Genomic DNA, 15328 nt, shown 5'->3' with positions numbered 1-15328 from the left:
TTTGCATGAGATGCGCGCAGCAAAATAACACACAATCATCTTGGCAGGGACACATCAAATTAAAAATTCGTCAAGTCAATTTTATTGCCAAATGTGCGCTATGGGCAACATACAACAGAAGAACGGGGTACTGAAACTGAAACAATGCTGCGCTTAATTGAATTCAGAGAATGGGCATGAAGGCCCAAGTCCAGGCAAATGAGCGACTGCCGCAACATATTTTTTAAATATATAAATATTGTGAATTTATGTTCTGTACATCGTGTACAGACTAAGTGAAATAAATAAAAAAACATTTCCTAAACTAATCAAGTATGTTTATAAATACTCAAAATATTGGTGAAAAGATAATGCCTGCATATCTACCGGCGGAAACTAATATATTTATGGAAAAAAAATGTTGTTGTTTTTCATTCACTTGTGTAGACTGTAGAAGAGGCTACGTACGTGGGTGGTCGCATTGAGGGCGAGCTTCTAGGGTTTTGCTTCACGAAGCTTTTGACAAAGGCGAAGGACGTGATTTTTTAAGCGGCTTCCTTCCCTAAAATTGATCATTTTTGGCTACCCTTGTTGAACAGCGCAAAGCCATGGCCGACCGCCAGCGTGGCGATGAAGAAAATAGTTTGTAAGAGAAATAAATATTCTTCCTCATACCACAAGCCGATACAATGTGTGTACACCGAGTTGGACTAGCTAGTCAGCATTAGATTCTAAACTTTGTCAAAAAGCTCGTTTTGTTGTGACAAACGTAAACAACACGTCGAGAAGAAGTTATATACTACTCATTTTACATAAATGTACAATATATTATTTCACTTCTCTCTCTGAGGTTGATGTTAAATTGGTTTTAGCATGTTAAAGGTATTTTACATGCGTGCACCCCATGTGTGTTCCGCTGTATTCTTGTGTAATTTGATTAAAACAATATGTACTGTACACGTGCATGGTTATTAAATTAATAGATATTTAAAGTCGTACTTACGTATTTAGATTATTTTAATAATGTACTGCAATGATAACCATAACATTTTCTGCCGAAGGGAAGTTTTGAAACGCATTGAAAGTGTAATCCTGGAACTCGTAACTCATTTGGCAAAAGATGAGGCACCAACCCTTGTGCTGCCTGACAGATCCAGCTGGGACAACGTCAGGTGATTTCATTTTATCAGATTAACATATGTGATATTTGTACCTGGCTGAATTTGAAAAGATAACACAATGAATTTGTGCTCGAAAAGTCAACATTTACCTTTGTGGGTTTTGGTAAGTATTTGGACCATGCAGGGCCACCAGCTTGTTGAATTCCATTCCAGAGGGGGGAAAACTGACTGTTAGAATTTGCACAAGGAGAGTTCAAAACGACCATATGGGGTAGCCAGGTGTTAGCAGTGGAAAAAAATGTGCTTTGGACCACAAAAAGTGAAGCTGAAATAACTTCCTGCTGCTCAAAAGATGGCTGAGTAATAAAAAAACACAGCACCTAATGTGACTAAGGTGTTCAGCAAAGCACACATTACAGGTGTGTGTGTTTTGTGGGGTGGGGGCGCACAGGTAGCCCTCAGGTTGTAGGGAATTCTTGATAACTCACATGTGGCAGAGCAGTTTTGCAAAGCTGTACAATTATGTACATTTGAATATAGCACTCTTTTTTTGTACAGGACTGAATGTGTTTTTAAATTGTCCTGCCATTCATTTGTTATTGAGAACCTTTTTTGAATCATTCTTTCAGCTTTGACAGTGCCATTGGGCTTCAGATGAGTTCAACAAGTGCTGTCCGGACGATCAGAAGTGACTGCCCAAAAACTGCCACCACATTTTGTAAGATTACTTGCACTACTTATGACCTTCATCTCCGTTTCAATTAGTTACTGTTTTTACTCTCATGAATGAGAAATAAAGTCAAGCACCGAAAGAGTAATGTGTGTTTTAACTACCTGAATATCGTAAATATTTTTGCGCCAGTCCTTTCCAAGATGTGTATTAACCTTCAATGCAAGTAATCCATACAAAATGTTTTTTTTCCTTGTGTGTTTAAAGCCCAAATTCTCAAGATTCTCTCTGTGATTTACACCCTTGTGCAGAGCAACTCATATGCCACAAAAAGGTCTTCATTTGAGCATGCAGTTCCTCTCGATCAACTCCAAATACTCAAATCAACGGTTTTTATTTATCTTTATTGTTCTCCACAGAGACATCTATTACAACCATCCACAATTGTTTGGTTCTCAGAAAATTGTTGATAGAATAGTGGATGATGTGTCCTGCATGCTCAGGATTCCTCGAAGATCTCTTCGCGTGGTGAGTGTGTCCAATTCCACAAGCTTGAGTTTGTTATTGTACAATATAACGGGAATAACAACATAACATTCAAACACGTTGTAATGGTGATATTGAAGTAACTCGGTGTATGTTAAAATGCTGTTTTTCTTTATCTCATTAAGAGCTGGGCAAAATTGGCCCAAATTTATATCCTAATATTTTTTAGCCGAGTTGCAATATACTATATTCCGGTGTATTTGTACAACATATCTTTCATATCTCACACACTTTGTCAGGGATGTCAAATTCATTTTTGTCGCCGGCCACATTTTAGTTACCGTTTTCCTTGGAGGGACATTATGGGTAAAACCAGATAAAGAAGTCAACAATTATGGTTTATACATATTGTTTAAGTTACTGCAGTAAGAGGTTTGGTAACAGGACAATGCTTACAGTGTCACTCTTATTTATGACAAATGACAATTTGAAATTTTGGTAGAGATTTTAGCAAGTACAGTAAAGTCTCGTTATATCGATATTCTCGGGAGTCGAAAAAAATAGCGATATAACCGGATTATCGATATATCCGATCCTGCGGCATGTAAATTTTCTCCTTGCGTTCATAGAAATAGTATCGTAATAAGCAGTACTTCGATGAGAAGGTTTCTTCAGCCGTCATCTGTACAAAAGTGAAGGTTTCGGACGTTTCGCCTCCTATCCAAGAGGCTTCGTCAGCGAACTAAAGTCTGACTGGTCGTATCGGCCCCATTTATATATCCCTAATGTCCAGACCTGGTGGCGCCGGACACAGCTATGATAGGTCCCTACTCTCAGGTTGGGGGAGGCGCGGGACCCCCCCCTGTGGCCCCACTGATTGTTCCTACATTCCTGACTAACGATTGGCCTATTACACCCACTCCCCCCGGTATCACCTCATCAGCATAACGACCCTCATCAGCATTGCGAAAGTTGCCTAACCTGTTTTGCCTGAGCAGGCTATTGTATGAACGATCCAAATTGAACCTCACACCACCAGACCGGTTTAATGAAGGATTTTGTTGTTTTATAAGAATCGCCTCTTTTACCCCCCTTTCAAACCATCTATGTTCTTTCGCTAAGATTTTAACCTCATTGTCGTCAAATGAGTGGTTAGTAGCTTTTAGGTGCAAATGTACTGCCGATTGGGGTCCACTAGTATTATCCCTGCGATGTTGATAAAGTCTTTTTTTGAGAATTTGTTGAGTCTCCCCAATGTACTGCTCTTTACAATTTTCATTCTTACAATGTATGGAATAAACTACATTACTTTGTTTTTCATTTGGTAGCCTATCTTTTGGATGCACTAATTTTTGCCTTAACGTGTTTATCGGTTTGAAATAAGTAGGAATTTTATGTTGCCAAAGGACTCTTTGTAATTTTTCAGAAACTCCTGCAATGTACGGTACTGCTACTCCTCTCCTTTTAGAATCTTGAGAATTATTGGTTTCGTTCGCTATTCTTTCTTTCTGACATTTGTTGAATGACCACTGAGGGTACCCACAGTTAGTGAGTGCTCTCCTGATATGTTTTGACTCCTTTTCTCTACCTTCAGTGCTAGTTGGTATTAGTTTAGCCCTATGCTGGAGGGTTCTGATAACTCCTAGTTTATGTTGTAAAGGGTGGTTAGAGTCAAAAAGTAAGTATTGGTCAGTGTGCGTAGCCTTCCTAAAGACTTCTGTTTTTAGCGCTCTGTCCTCTTTTATAATTACTTTACAATCCAAGAAGGCTAGTTGGTTCTCTTGAATGTCCTCACGAGTAAATTTAATGTTGAAGTCTACAGAGTTGAGATGATCTGTGAAGGATTGAATTTCTTGTTTCTTAATTATGACAAAAGTATCGTCCACATATCTAAACCAGTGTCTAGGTTTTGTCCCTGGGAAGGATGTGAGGGCCTGTTTCTCCATCTCTTCCATGTAAAGATTAGCCACTATGGGTGAAACTGGTGAGCCCATAGCACAACCATGGATTTGTTTATAAAATTTTTCCCGAAATTGAAAATACGTAGTATTAAGGCAGATTTCTAATAATTGGCAGATGTGATCCGGTTTCAGTTTGGTTCTTTCATGCAGGTTACACTCAGTTGTCCGTCCAACATAACATTAGAAGAGAGAAAGGCGTTAACTACTCTACAAAAAGACAAAAATATTACTATTTTGCCAGCAGACAAGGGCAGATGCACAGTGCTGCTCAACACATTGGATTATGAAGACAAAATAAATAGGTTAATCAGTGATTCTAACACGTATGAGCAACTAAAAAGGGACCCTTCCAATAGATACAAGAAAGAAATGATTGACTGTCTCCAAAAGCTAGAGAAAGGAAAACATATAGACAAACAGATGTATTTTAGATTATACCCGGGACAGGCCACGCCATGTATCTATGGCCTGCCAAAAATACATAAAGAAGGGTTCCCCCTCCGACCCATTGTTTGTAGCATTGACTCCTCTACATACAATGTAGCCAAATATTTAAAAACTATTTTAGCTCCGTTGGTTGGTAACACAGAATACCACGTAGAGAACACCACAGGGTTTGTAGAGAGGATCAAAGACCTCATATTGGAACCTGAGGAAACTTTGGCATCATACGATGTGACTTCTCTCTTTACATCGGTCCCAACCCCAGCAGCAGTCTCAGTGGTGAGGACGAGGCTGCTGGCGGATGTTTCTCTGCATGAAAGAACCAAACTGAAACCGGATCACATCTGCCAATTATTAGAAATCTGCCTTAATACTACGTATTTTCAATTTCGGGAAAAATTTTATAAACAAATCCATGGTTGTGCTATGGGCTCACCAGTTTCACCCATAGTGGCTAATCTTTACATGGAAGAGATGGAGAAACAGGCCCTCACATCCTTCCCAGGGACAAAACCTAGACACTGGTTTAGATATGTGGACGATACTTTTGTCATAATTAAGAAACAAGAAATTCAATCCTTCACAGATCATCTCAACTCTGTAGACTTCAACATTAAATTTACTCGTGAGGACATTCAAGAGAACCAACTAGCCTTCTTGGATTGTAAAGTAATTATAAAAGAGGACAGAGCGCTAAAAACAGAAGTCTTTAGGAAGGCTACGCACACTGACCAATACTTACTTTTTGACTCTAACCACCCTTTACAACATAAACTAGGAGTTATCAGAACCCTCCAGCATAGGGCTAAACTAATACCAACTAGCACTGAAGGTAGAGAAAAGGAGTCAAAACATATCAGGAGAGCACTCACTAACTGTGGGTACCCTCAGTGGTCATTCAACAAATGTCAGAAAGAAAGAATAGCGAACGAAACCAATAATTCTCAAGATTCTAAAAGGAGAGGAGTAGCAGTACCGTACATTGCAGGAGTTTCTGAAAAATTACAAAGAGTCCTTTGGCAACATAAAATTCCTACTTATTTCAAACCGATAAACACGTTAAGGCAAAAATTAGTGCATCCAAAAGATAGGCTACCAAATGAAAAACAAAGTAATGTAGTTTATTCCATACATTGTAAGAATGAAAATTGTAAAGAGCAGTACATTGGGGAGACTCAACAAATTCTCAAAAAAAAGACTTTATCAACATCGCAGGGATAATACTAGTGGACCCCAATCGGCAGTACATTTGCACCTAAAAGCTACTAACCACTCATTTGACGACAATGAGGTTAAAATCTTAGCGAAAGAACATAGATGGTTTGAAAGGGGGGTAAAAGAGGCGATTCTTATAAAACAACAAAATCCTTCATTAAACCGGTCTGGTGGTGTGAGGTTCAATTTGGATCGTTCATACAATAGCCTGCTCAGGCAAAACAGGTTAGGCAACTTTCGCAATGCTGATGAGGGTCGTTATGCTGATGAGGTGATACCGGGGGGAGTGGGTGTAATAGGCCAATCGTTAGTCAGGAATGTAGGAACAATCAGTGGGGCCACAGGGGGGGGTCCCGCGCCTCCCCCAACCTGAGAGTAGGGACCTATCATAGCTGTGTCCGGCGCCACCAGGTCTGGACATTAGGGATATATAAATGGGGCCGATACGACCAGTCAGACTTTAGTTCGCTGACGAAGCCTCTTGGATAGGAGGCGAAACGTCCGAAACCTTCACTTTTGTACAGATGACGGCTGAAGAAACCTTCTCATCGATGGACCACTCCTGTACGACTGAGAGCTTACACAGACGTTTTGCTGCCAACTTTGGGAGAGACATCCTTCTGCTGGTACGTAACTTAGAAAAGGCCACCTTTAAATTAGCTGATTTAAAGAACCACCTCAGATTCAATCTTAGATGTAGACAGAGCCGGTTAATTCCTAAATGCTTGAAGCAAGCACCCCTGGAACCCGGATACTTAGCCGATAAAATGCAACAAAATTATACCAGGAAAATTCTAAATTTGCGAATTAGGAGACTTAACATAGAGATAAAAAACAAACAGTCAGAAATAGAAACTTATTATCAGCGATTACAAACTAATCTTACCCACAAAACCTATCAGGAAGTGTGTGAATTTACTAAATCCGGTTATATGAGGCACCACAGCAAAACCAAAGAGAGACAAAAGGGTAAATTTCAAAAATTACTTTTACTGAAACAATCTCAGCTACTGGTAAACACGCGTAAAATTAGGTATGAACAGTTTGCAAGGGAGAATTGGATCAAAAATTTGTCAGACAGAGATCTCTCAGAGACAGAAAAGGCGGTACTTACCAAAGGTTTAAATTTCTCAGTGACTCCTAAAACTATACCTACAATAGATTATATCACAGCTACTGAATCGGCTATTAAAAATAACAAACTTTCGTATGCAGAGGCAGATGATCTACGCATTAAAATATCAGCTCTTCTCAGTAGTGCCAAACTTCCTCCGTCCAACATAACATTAGAAGAGAGAAAGGCGTTAACTACTCTACAAAAAGACAAAAATATTACTATTTTGCCAGCAGACAAGGGCAGATGCACAGTGCTGCTCAACACATTGGATTATGAAGACAAAATAAATAGGTTAATCAGTGATTCTAACACGTATGAGCAACTAAAAAGGGACCCTTCCAATAGATACAAGAAAGAAATGATTGACTGTCTCCAAAAGCTAGAGAAAGGAAAACATATAGACAAACAGATGTATTTTAGATTATACCCGGGACAGGCCACGCCATGTATCTATGGCCTGCCAAAAATACATAAAGAAGGGTTCCCCCTCCGACCCATTGTTTGTAGCATTGACTCCTCTACATACAATGTAGCCAAATATTTAAAAACTATTTTAGCTCCGTTGGTTGGTAACACAGAATACCACGTAGAGAACACCACAGGGTTTGTAGAGAGGATCAAAGACCTCATATTGGAACCTGAGGAAACTTTGGCATCATACGATGTGACTTCTCTCTTTACATCGGTCCCAACCCCAGCAGCAGTCTCAGTGGTGAAGACGAGGCTGCTGGCGGATGTTTCTCTGCATGAAAGAACCAAACTGAAACCGGATCACATCTGCCAATTATTAGAAATCTGCCTTAATACTACGTATTTTCAATTTCGGGAAAAATTTTATAAACAAATCCATGGTTGTGCTATGGGCTCACCAGTTTCACCCATAGTGGCTAATCTTTACATGGAAGAGATGGAGAAACAGGCCCTCACATCCTTCCCAGGGACAAAACCTAGACACTGGTTTAGATATGTGGACGATACTTTTGTCATAATTAAGAAACAAGAAATTCAATCCTTCACAGATCATCTCAACTCTGTAGACTTCAACATTAAATTTACTCGTGAGGACATTCAAGAGAACCAACTAGCCTTCTTGGATTGTAAAGTAATTATAAAAGAGGACAGAGCGCTAAAAACAGAAGTCTTTAGGAAGGCTACGCACACTGACCAATACTTACTTTTTGACTCTAACCACCCTTTACAACATAAACTAGGAGTTATCAGAACCCTCCAGCATAGGGCTAAACTAATACCAACTAGCACTGAAGGTAGAGAAAAGGAGTCAAAACATATCAGGAGAGCACTCACTAACTGTGGGTACCCTCAGTGGTCATTCAACAAATGTCAGAAAGAAAGAATAGCGAACGAAACCAATAATTCTCAAGATTCTAAAAGGAGAGGAGTAGCAGTACCGTACATTGCAGGAGTTTCTGAAAAATTACAAAGAGTCCTTTGGCAACATAAAATTCCTACTTATTTCAAACCGATAAACACGTTAAGGCAAAAATTAGTGCATCCAAAAGATAGGCTACCAAATGAAAAACAAAGTAATGTAGTTTATTCCATACATTGTAAGAATGAAAATTGTAAAGAGCAGTACATTGGGGAGACTCAACAAATTCTCAAAAAAAGACTTTATCAACATCGCAGGGATAATACTAGTGGACCCCAATCGGCAGTACATTTGCACCTAAAAGCTACTAACCACTCATTTGACGACAATGAGGTTAAAATCTTAGCGAAAGAACATAGATGGTTTGAAAGGGGGGTAAAAGAGGCGATTCTTATAAAACAACAAAATCCTTCATTAAACCGGTCTGGTGGTGTGAGGTTCAATTTGGATCGTTCATACAATAGCCTGCTCAGGCAAAACAGGTTAGGCAACTTTCGCAATGCTGATGAGGGTCGTTATGCTGATGAGGTGATACCGGGGGGAGTGGGTGTAATAGGCCAATCGTTAGTCAGGAATGTAGGAACAATCAGTGGGGCCACAGGGGGGGGTCCCGCGCCTCCCCCAACCTGAGAGTAGGGACCTATCATAGCTGTGTCCGGCGCCACCAGGTCTGGACATTAGGGATATATAAATGGGGCCGATACGACCAGTCAGACTTTAGTTCGCTGACGAAGCCTCTTGGATAGGAGGCGAAACGTCCGAAACCTTCACTTTTGTACAGATGACGGCTGAAGAAACCTTCTCATCGATGGACCACTCCTGTACGACTGAGAGCTTACACAGACGAAATAAGCAGTACTATCGATATAACCGATATCGATATAACGAGACTTTACTGTATTATAAAAATTCCAATCTTTGATTTGCTTTCGCAAGCCCAGTGGTGGGCCGTCAGGGCCAGCAAGGCCTTCTCTGCTGGCCTAACATAATCAGACATCATTATCATAATTATAATAAAAGTCAATTTCATTAAAAAAGTATTTTTTCTAAATATATATATATAATTATTCTACACATATTATACAGTAAAGTCTCGTTATATCGATATTCAAGGGAGTCCGAAAAAATATCGATATAACCGGGACTATCGATATATCCGACCCTGTTTGCATGTAATTTTCTCCGTGCGTGCATAGAAATAGTATCGATATAACCGGGACTATCGATATATCCGATATCGATATAACGAGACTTTACTGTATATGTTATATATTATATCCATTTGGTTATGCTCCTTTCAGTGTTGTAGTTTTAGGTCAGAGTTTTAAATCCAATCAGAATTCAGCTAGTTTGTGTCGCCAGACTGTATGAAATCTGACCGACGCCTTCAGAATCAACAGTGAGGGCGTCTGTGCGCTGTACATGAACGGGCACATGTAGTTGATATACAGTTGTGATAGCCAATCAGATCACGAGTTGGCACAGTAAGGCCAGCTAGAGGGCCTCGCGTTGAACATGACGTACGCGTCCTGTGATTGGATACTCACTTTACGTCAGCCCTCAGCGGAGGCAGCGCTATGCAAATCAACCAAGCTGACAACAGATCAGACCCGGAAACTTTAGCAGAAAAACCAAGTATACCTACTCGTTTTTTTAACCCACAATGGCTGAAGGAGAGGACAACTCGCTGTCGTATGTAGGTAAGCCTTTTCTCAAGAACAAATGAAAAAGATTTGTTTACTTTTATTTTCAACAAATAGTTCGTTTTGTGAACGTCTTGTTGTTTTTCTTATATTAAACTGACATTTTGTAATTTAGCGTAAAATCTTGTTAAAGATTGCATATTCTTGGTGGACTTCATAAAACTTTGTGGACAAATGATTTTAAATTTCCTTTTATTTTTAAGTGTTTGCAGTATCACGTATAGTGACAAGTTCTAATTGCTGATACAGATTTAATGATGTGTAATTGCTCCGGAAAATAGCCTGTGTTGTAGACGATTAAGGTGATGCCACGCCCAGTACTGCGTGCGTGTGCTTTTGTAAATGATATCTCCAGCCGTTGTGTCATAAATTATGGTATTACGAGGGATATTTGTTCAAGTCGGACTAAGCAGGACTTCACTGAAGGCCTAAGTGTGAAATGCAAGGACCGCCACTGCGCAAGCCACATACAATAATGAGGTAGGCTAGATCTGGCCCCCCTCCTTGAGTCCTCCTAGTGTTCTATATACTCCAGTGAGTCGATTTCTGCTTTCAGTGTCAAAAAGATTGTGCATGACCAGCGCTCGCTGACTTTAAAGGGAGAGGCTTACATTGACAAGGAAGCAAATCGCCCATGTTCAATCCCACACTGGCCTAAGAGACTCTTAATAATGGTGGCCGTTTACAAAAATACCAAAATAAATAAAACATTACACTATGTTGCATAGTGAACACTTTAATTTATCCCTCAGCCCTAAATTTAAGTAACTCTGTGTATGTTAAAATTAGCCGGAATGAGCATAATTGCAATTTTGTCACCACCAGTTGGCCACATCCAAAGGTTTAATCTCGGGTGATCTTTGTTATATGGAAGAGGACGGGACCAGGATCGACTGCCACTCAAACTCTGCTGTAAGTTGTACCTACTTTATGATTCAAGTGAACTACAGTACTTCTGATTACCGTTATTGCCGATCTGGGAATTTACGAGAGAAAACGGGACACACAGTTGTCTGTCAATCTGAATCTTGACACAAATGAAACAGTTATGTAGTTCATGTAAAAGGGCTGACTTCACAACAGTGATGTCCACAAAATAAACTCACTACTTTAACAGCTTGTTGGTGTCTGCAAGACATAGTTATTATGGCTTTTCAGCGGATGTTGTGTGTATTCAAACTTGGATACAAAGAATTACACAAACAAACCCCTGTGGGTCTTGGGGCAGACAGAAGTATGCTTATTTGGATTTAAGACATGAATGTTTCCTCTAAAGTTGAATCTGTTTTTAGGCTGTCGCGGTCTCATCCAACATTGCAGGCATCCGTAGTATCCTTTGATTCATTTGTTTAAGACTGTTTCTGATTGTACTGGAGCGAGGGGGGGGGGTGTGTGCTAATTGGCTGCAGGGACTGTGCTTTGCCTGAGCCATGCACAGATATTGTATCGTCTGCCAAATTCATTCTGGTAGTTGAGAAGGATGCTACATTTCAAAGACTTCTTCAAGATGATTTCTGCACAAAGCTTTCTCCGTTTATCATGATCACAGTATGTCAAACTTTCTTTTTATCTCCAATCGCACATGGATGACATATTGATCTGTTGACTCGAAGCCCAGTTGTCCTTTTTTTCCTTTTTTTTGAACATACATGTTTTTTTTTTTTTTTTTTTTTTTTTTCAATTTGTTTAAGGGTAAAGGCTTTCCAGATGTGAACAGCAGGTTGATGGTGAGAAAGCTTTGGGACGTACTCCACGTCCCCGTCTTCACTCTGGTGGATGCAGACCCGCACGGTACATCTGCTTGTGTGCAGCCCAGTTTTGCATCTCATGCAACGAAACGGATTTGCTCTGACGAAACAGTGCGCAACTCAAAGCACCTGTTAGCTATCCTGGGTTGTCGCTTCAAGCTATCATTCCGCCAAGTCTAATCTCATCCAGACATTCAACTTCTTTTGTGTTGCATGGCAGGACACATTTGTAATGTTTTACTTCTTCTGAGCTCTGTTGCACATCTCGCATGGTAATTGCTCTTGTATGTCGGTTTGTGATTGGGGCATGTTTTGTCTCTGATTTTCTCAGGCATTGAAATCATGTGTATCTACAAGTATGGATCAATGGTGAGTTCCATGTGGCCAAGTATCGTTCCATTTTGGCTTATCCAATATAGACAAATTTGTGTTTGGGCCTTACGGCAGTGTACTACCTCAAACTTATCCATTCATTGTGTATGTGCTGCCGTGTAGCAATTGGCGCAACTGCTGAAAAGGAGATGAAAATGATTTTATTCAGACGGCAGCACGCTGTGATAACATCTCGCCTCGCATTCAATAGCAAAGATGGCAATTGGGGTGATAACAGCCAGACACTTTGGCAGAGTTGTGTGTTAAAAACAGCATGAAAAGAAAAAACAGCTATTTGGAGTAAAGGTGCAACAAAAGTTTTTGGCAATCACCAAAACAAAATATGATATGGTAGAAGTCATTGTAATTCATGTGACATTTGTTGTCGCCTCTCCTGACAAGAAAAGAAGGGACCGCCGCCCCAGCTAGCTCTCTTGTTTAGCATATGGCACAATAATTCACTAGGATTCTCCCTTTGGCCATAATGTGACACAGGGTTTTAGCTAAGGTTAAGCTTATTTAAGCTAAAAACAAATACTTTTTCATAATTGGAAGCATACGTTTTGAGTCCACCTGGACTTCGTTCGATGCCATTCACACATTTAAAGGATTAGGGAATGGGGACTTTGGGTGTCAGTTTATAATTCAGTATGAGTCACAGGACCAGCCGAACTATGGAAAAAAATGTGCAATTTATAGTCCCAAAAATGCTGTCATGATTAGATGGACAACACAGACATGTGAACCCTTGTACTCAATTTCAACGTTTCTTTTTTTTTTTTTTTTTTTTTTTTTTTTTTTGATAGGCCATGTCATTTGAGGCCCAAAGCCTGACCATCCCCAACGTCATGTGGTTAGGCCTCCTCCCCTCGGACCTCGAGAGGTTTGGACTCAAGTTAACGCCTCCTGCTACTTCCTGCTGACTATCTGGTTTTATTTTTGTTACTGTTGATGTCTCTAATTTATCGGAGGTCCTGAGAAAACTAGATTAACCTAAACTAAGCTAAATTGAACCAGTTTGCGCTATTTTTAAATTCTAGGGGGGCGACTTACCATGGGACAAAATACGTCTGTCAATAAGTTTGTCAATTTTGAAGAGATTTTAAGTAGCCTGCTGTGATATGAAAACATGTGATTAAATACTGATTTGATTCTTGAGGTTACAGATTCCTAGGAATGCTCTGATCCCCCTCACCAAGGCTGATGAAAGCAAACTCAACAGCCTTCTCAAAAGGCCCTATGTGACGGCCCAACCAGAGTGGCTGAAAGAGGTCAGACAGAAAAGAGATAAATCTGTGATTAATGTGGGAATGGCTTACGCTATCAAGGTTTGCTAGCCTGCCCTTGAAAATAAATCTTGATTTTCCTCACTTGTATTTCCAAAACTAATGTTTGTTTTTTTGTGTGGGTCTTCTTGGAATTTGCCGGGGACTTTTGTCCCACCTTTGTGCCCATACAGTTTATTTAACTAAGGATAACTTCTGCAATCATTTTGTTTTTGTCATTAACTATAACATGGGTACTGTATCCATGTATTTAGTTCTTTCTTTAATGTTGTGCTTTTGAGATTCATGGGTGTGGAGTTTGACCCCAGACTGTTTTATTGTCATCGCAGATGACGTTGATGCAGAAGAATAGAGTCAAGGCAGAAATACAATCGCTGGCAGCCATCGGTCCGGATTTCCTGGCCAGCATTTACCTGCCCAACAAACTGCGCTTTGGGGGTTGGTTATAAGTGCAATGCCGCCACCTTGGGAGAGAAGGACTTAATGACAGTATTGCTTGGAAATTGCGTTGTATGAAATAGATCAGTTTAACCTTTACTGTCAAAATGTCTTGTTGATTTCACATGCATGGATGCATTCATTCTTCCTGCTGTAGTGCGATTTGTGTCACATTGAGTCCAGTCATATTTGGGCAACTCTTCTAAGTAAAATTGCAGGCGAAGGAATAAAGAATTTGGGAGAAAATAATACTGTCAAGATTTAAACACATTTAAGTCAACAAAAGAAATGTGGGATTATAAAACATGTAATTTGGTATCTTATTGCAAATACAAGTATTAAAACATATTTTAGATTTTCCTGAAAGACAGAAAGCAGAGCTGGAGGTAGCAGAGCTGAAGATGTTGAGGTTTTCTTTGGGAGTGACCAGGTTGGATAGGATCGGGAATGAGTACATTAGAGGGACAACTCATATTAGGGGCTTTGGAGAGAAAGTCAGAGAGGACAGACTGAGATGGTTTGGACATGTCCAGAGGAGAGAGAGTGACTATATCGGGAGAAGGATGCTGAGTCTTGAACTGCCAGGCAGGAGACCGAGAGGAAGACCAAAGAGGAGGTTTATGGATGTGGTCCAAGAGGACATGAAGGTAGCTAGTGTGAGAGAAGAGGATGCACAAAACCGAGATAGATGGAGGACATTGATTCGCTGTGGCGACCCCTGAGGGGAAAAGCCAGGAGGAGAAGAATATATTTAGTTGTGCCTTTTTATTATGTATTGATCGGTGTGTATTACAATTACGATATTTGTCAACTGAAGAAACCAAAAGATACAGTGACCTTGAGAGCTCTGAAAGGCGCTTACAAATTAAAAGTATTATTATTATTATTTACATATACAGCAGGGGTGCTCAATACGTCGATCGTGATTGACCAGTCCATCTCCAAGGTTCTATTGGTAGATCGCATGACAAGTTGATGTGACATTGATGTCGCTCTACAAATAAATTTGAGTTGTTTTTTGAGTTTTTTTTTTCATTTAGACTTGGTCATTTCAAAAGTAGCAACCATGCTTAAAAGGTGTGAGCAACCCCCCCGGTAATAACAGCATACGTACTACGTCCTGCTGCACTGGATTTACCTTGGGGTTCATTCCAGGGAGGCATTTCCAGACTTCCTTGATTTCACCGCATGATGGCGTAGTTTTTCCTGTTGAGCGTGACATAAGTCCCTCCCCGCCGAAAACTACTCGTAAATGCCGTGCAATTTTAAGGCTTTCTTTATGAGCCACCACTAGATCGTATCAACGACAAACCGGATATTTCATTTCCTCCTGAGATAAGTCAAATATGCCCGTATTGTGTTTTGCTACAACCGTAGCACTGATGCATATATAGATTT

The 15328-nt window shown here is 40.1% G+C and overlaps 1 protein-coding gene across 1 annotated transcript; it reads left to right on the top strand.

Annotated features, from left to right (window-relative positions):
* The first annotated feature begins 314 nt into the window (after window positions 1–314).
* spo11 (SPO11 initiator of meiotic double stranded breaks) lies at window positions 315–14181 on the top strand. Its single transcript, XM_088991630.1, has 13 exons — window positions 315–625; window positions 1041–1151; window positions 1730–1818; window positions 2038–2104; window positions 2190–2298; window positions 10912–10998; window positions 11379–11415; window positions 11525–11634; window positions 11778–11877; window positions 12166–12203; window positions 13013–13089; window positions 13366–13477; window positions 13822–14181. Exons 1-13 carry the CDS (start codon window positions 588–590, stop codon window positions 13939–13941), a joined length of 1095 nt encoding a protein of 364 aa, XP_088847756.1. The 5' UTR covers window positions 315–587; the 3' UTR covers window positions 13942–14181.
* Window positions 14182–15328: the final 1147 nt, after the last annotated feature.

Source organism: Hippocampus bargibanti, linkage group LG01 (genome assembly GCF_051943395.1).
Source record: "Hippocampus bargibanti isolate YZ-2025 linkage group LG01, ASM5194339v1, whole genome shotgun sequence".
NCBI classification, from domain to species: domain Eukaryota; kingdom Metazoa; phylum Chordata; class Actinopteri; order Syngnathiformes; family Syngnathidae; genus Hippocampus; species Hippocampus bargibanti.
This window is presented reverse-complemented; position numbering and strand designations above follow the sequence as displayed.

What these genes read in the sequence shown, in the direction of transcription:
- spo11 (XM_088991630.1), top strand. Translation starts at nt 588, where the DNA reads ATGGCCGACCGCCAGCGTGGCGATGAAGAAAATAGTTT. An exon ending in CTCGAAGATCTCTTCGCGTG is followed by an intron (nt 2,299 to 10,911) that starts GTGAGTGTGTCC and finishes TGTCACCACCAG; the next exon opens with TTGGCCACATCCAAAGGTTT. An exon ending in CAACATTGCAGGCATCCGTA is followed by an intron (nt 11,416 to 11,524) that starts GTATCCTTTGAT and finishes AGCCATGCACAG; the next exon opens with ATATTGTATCGTCTGCCAAA.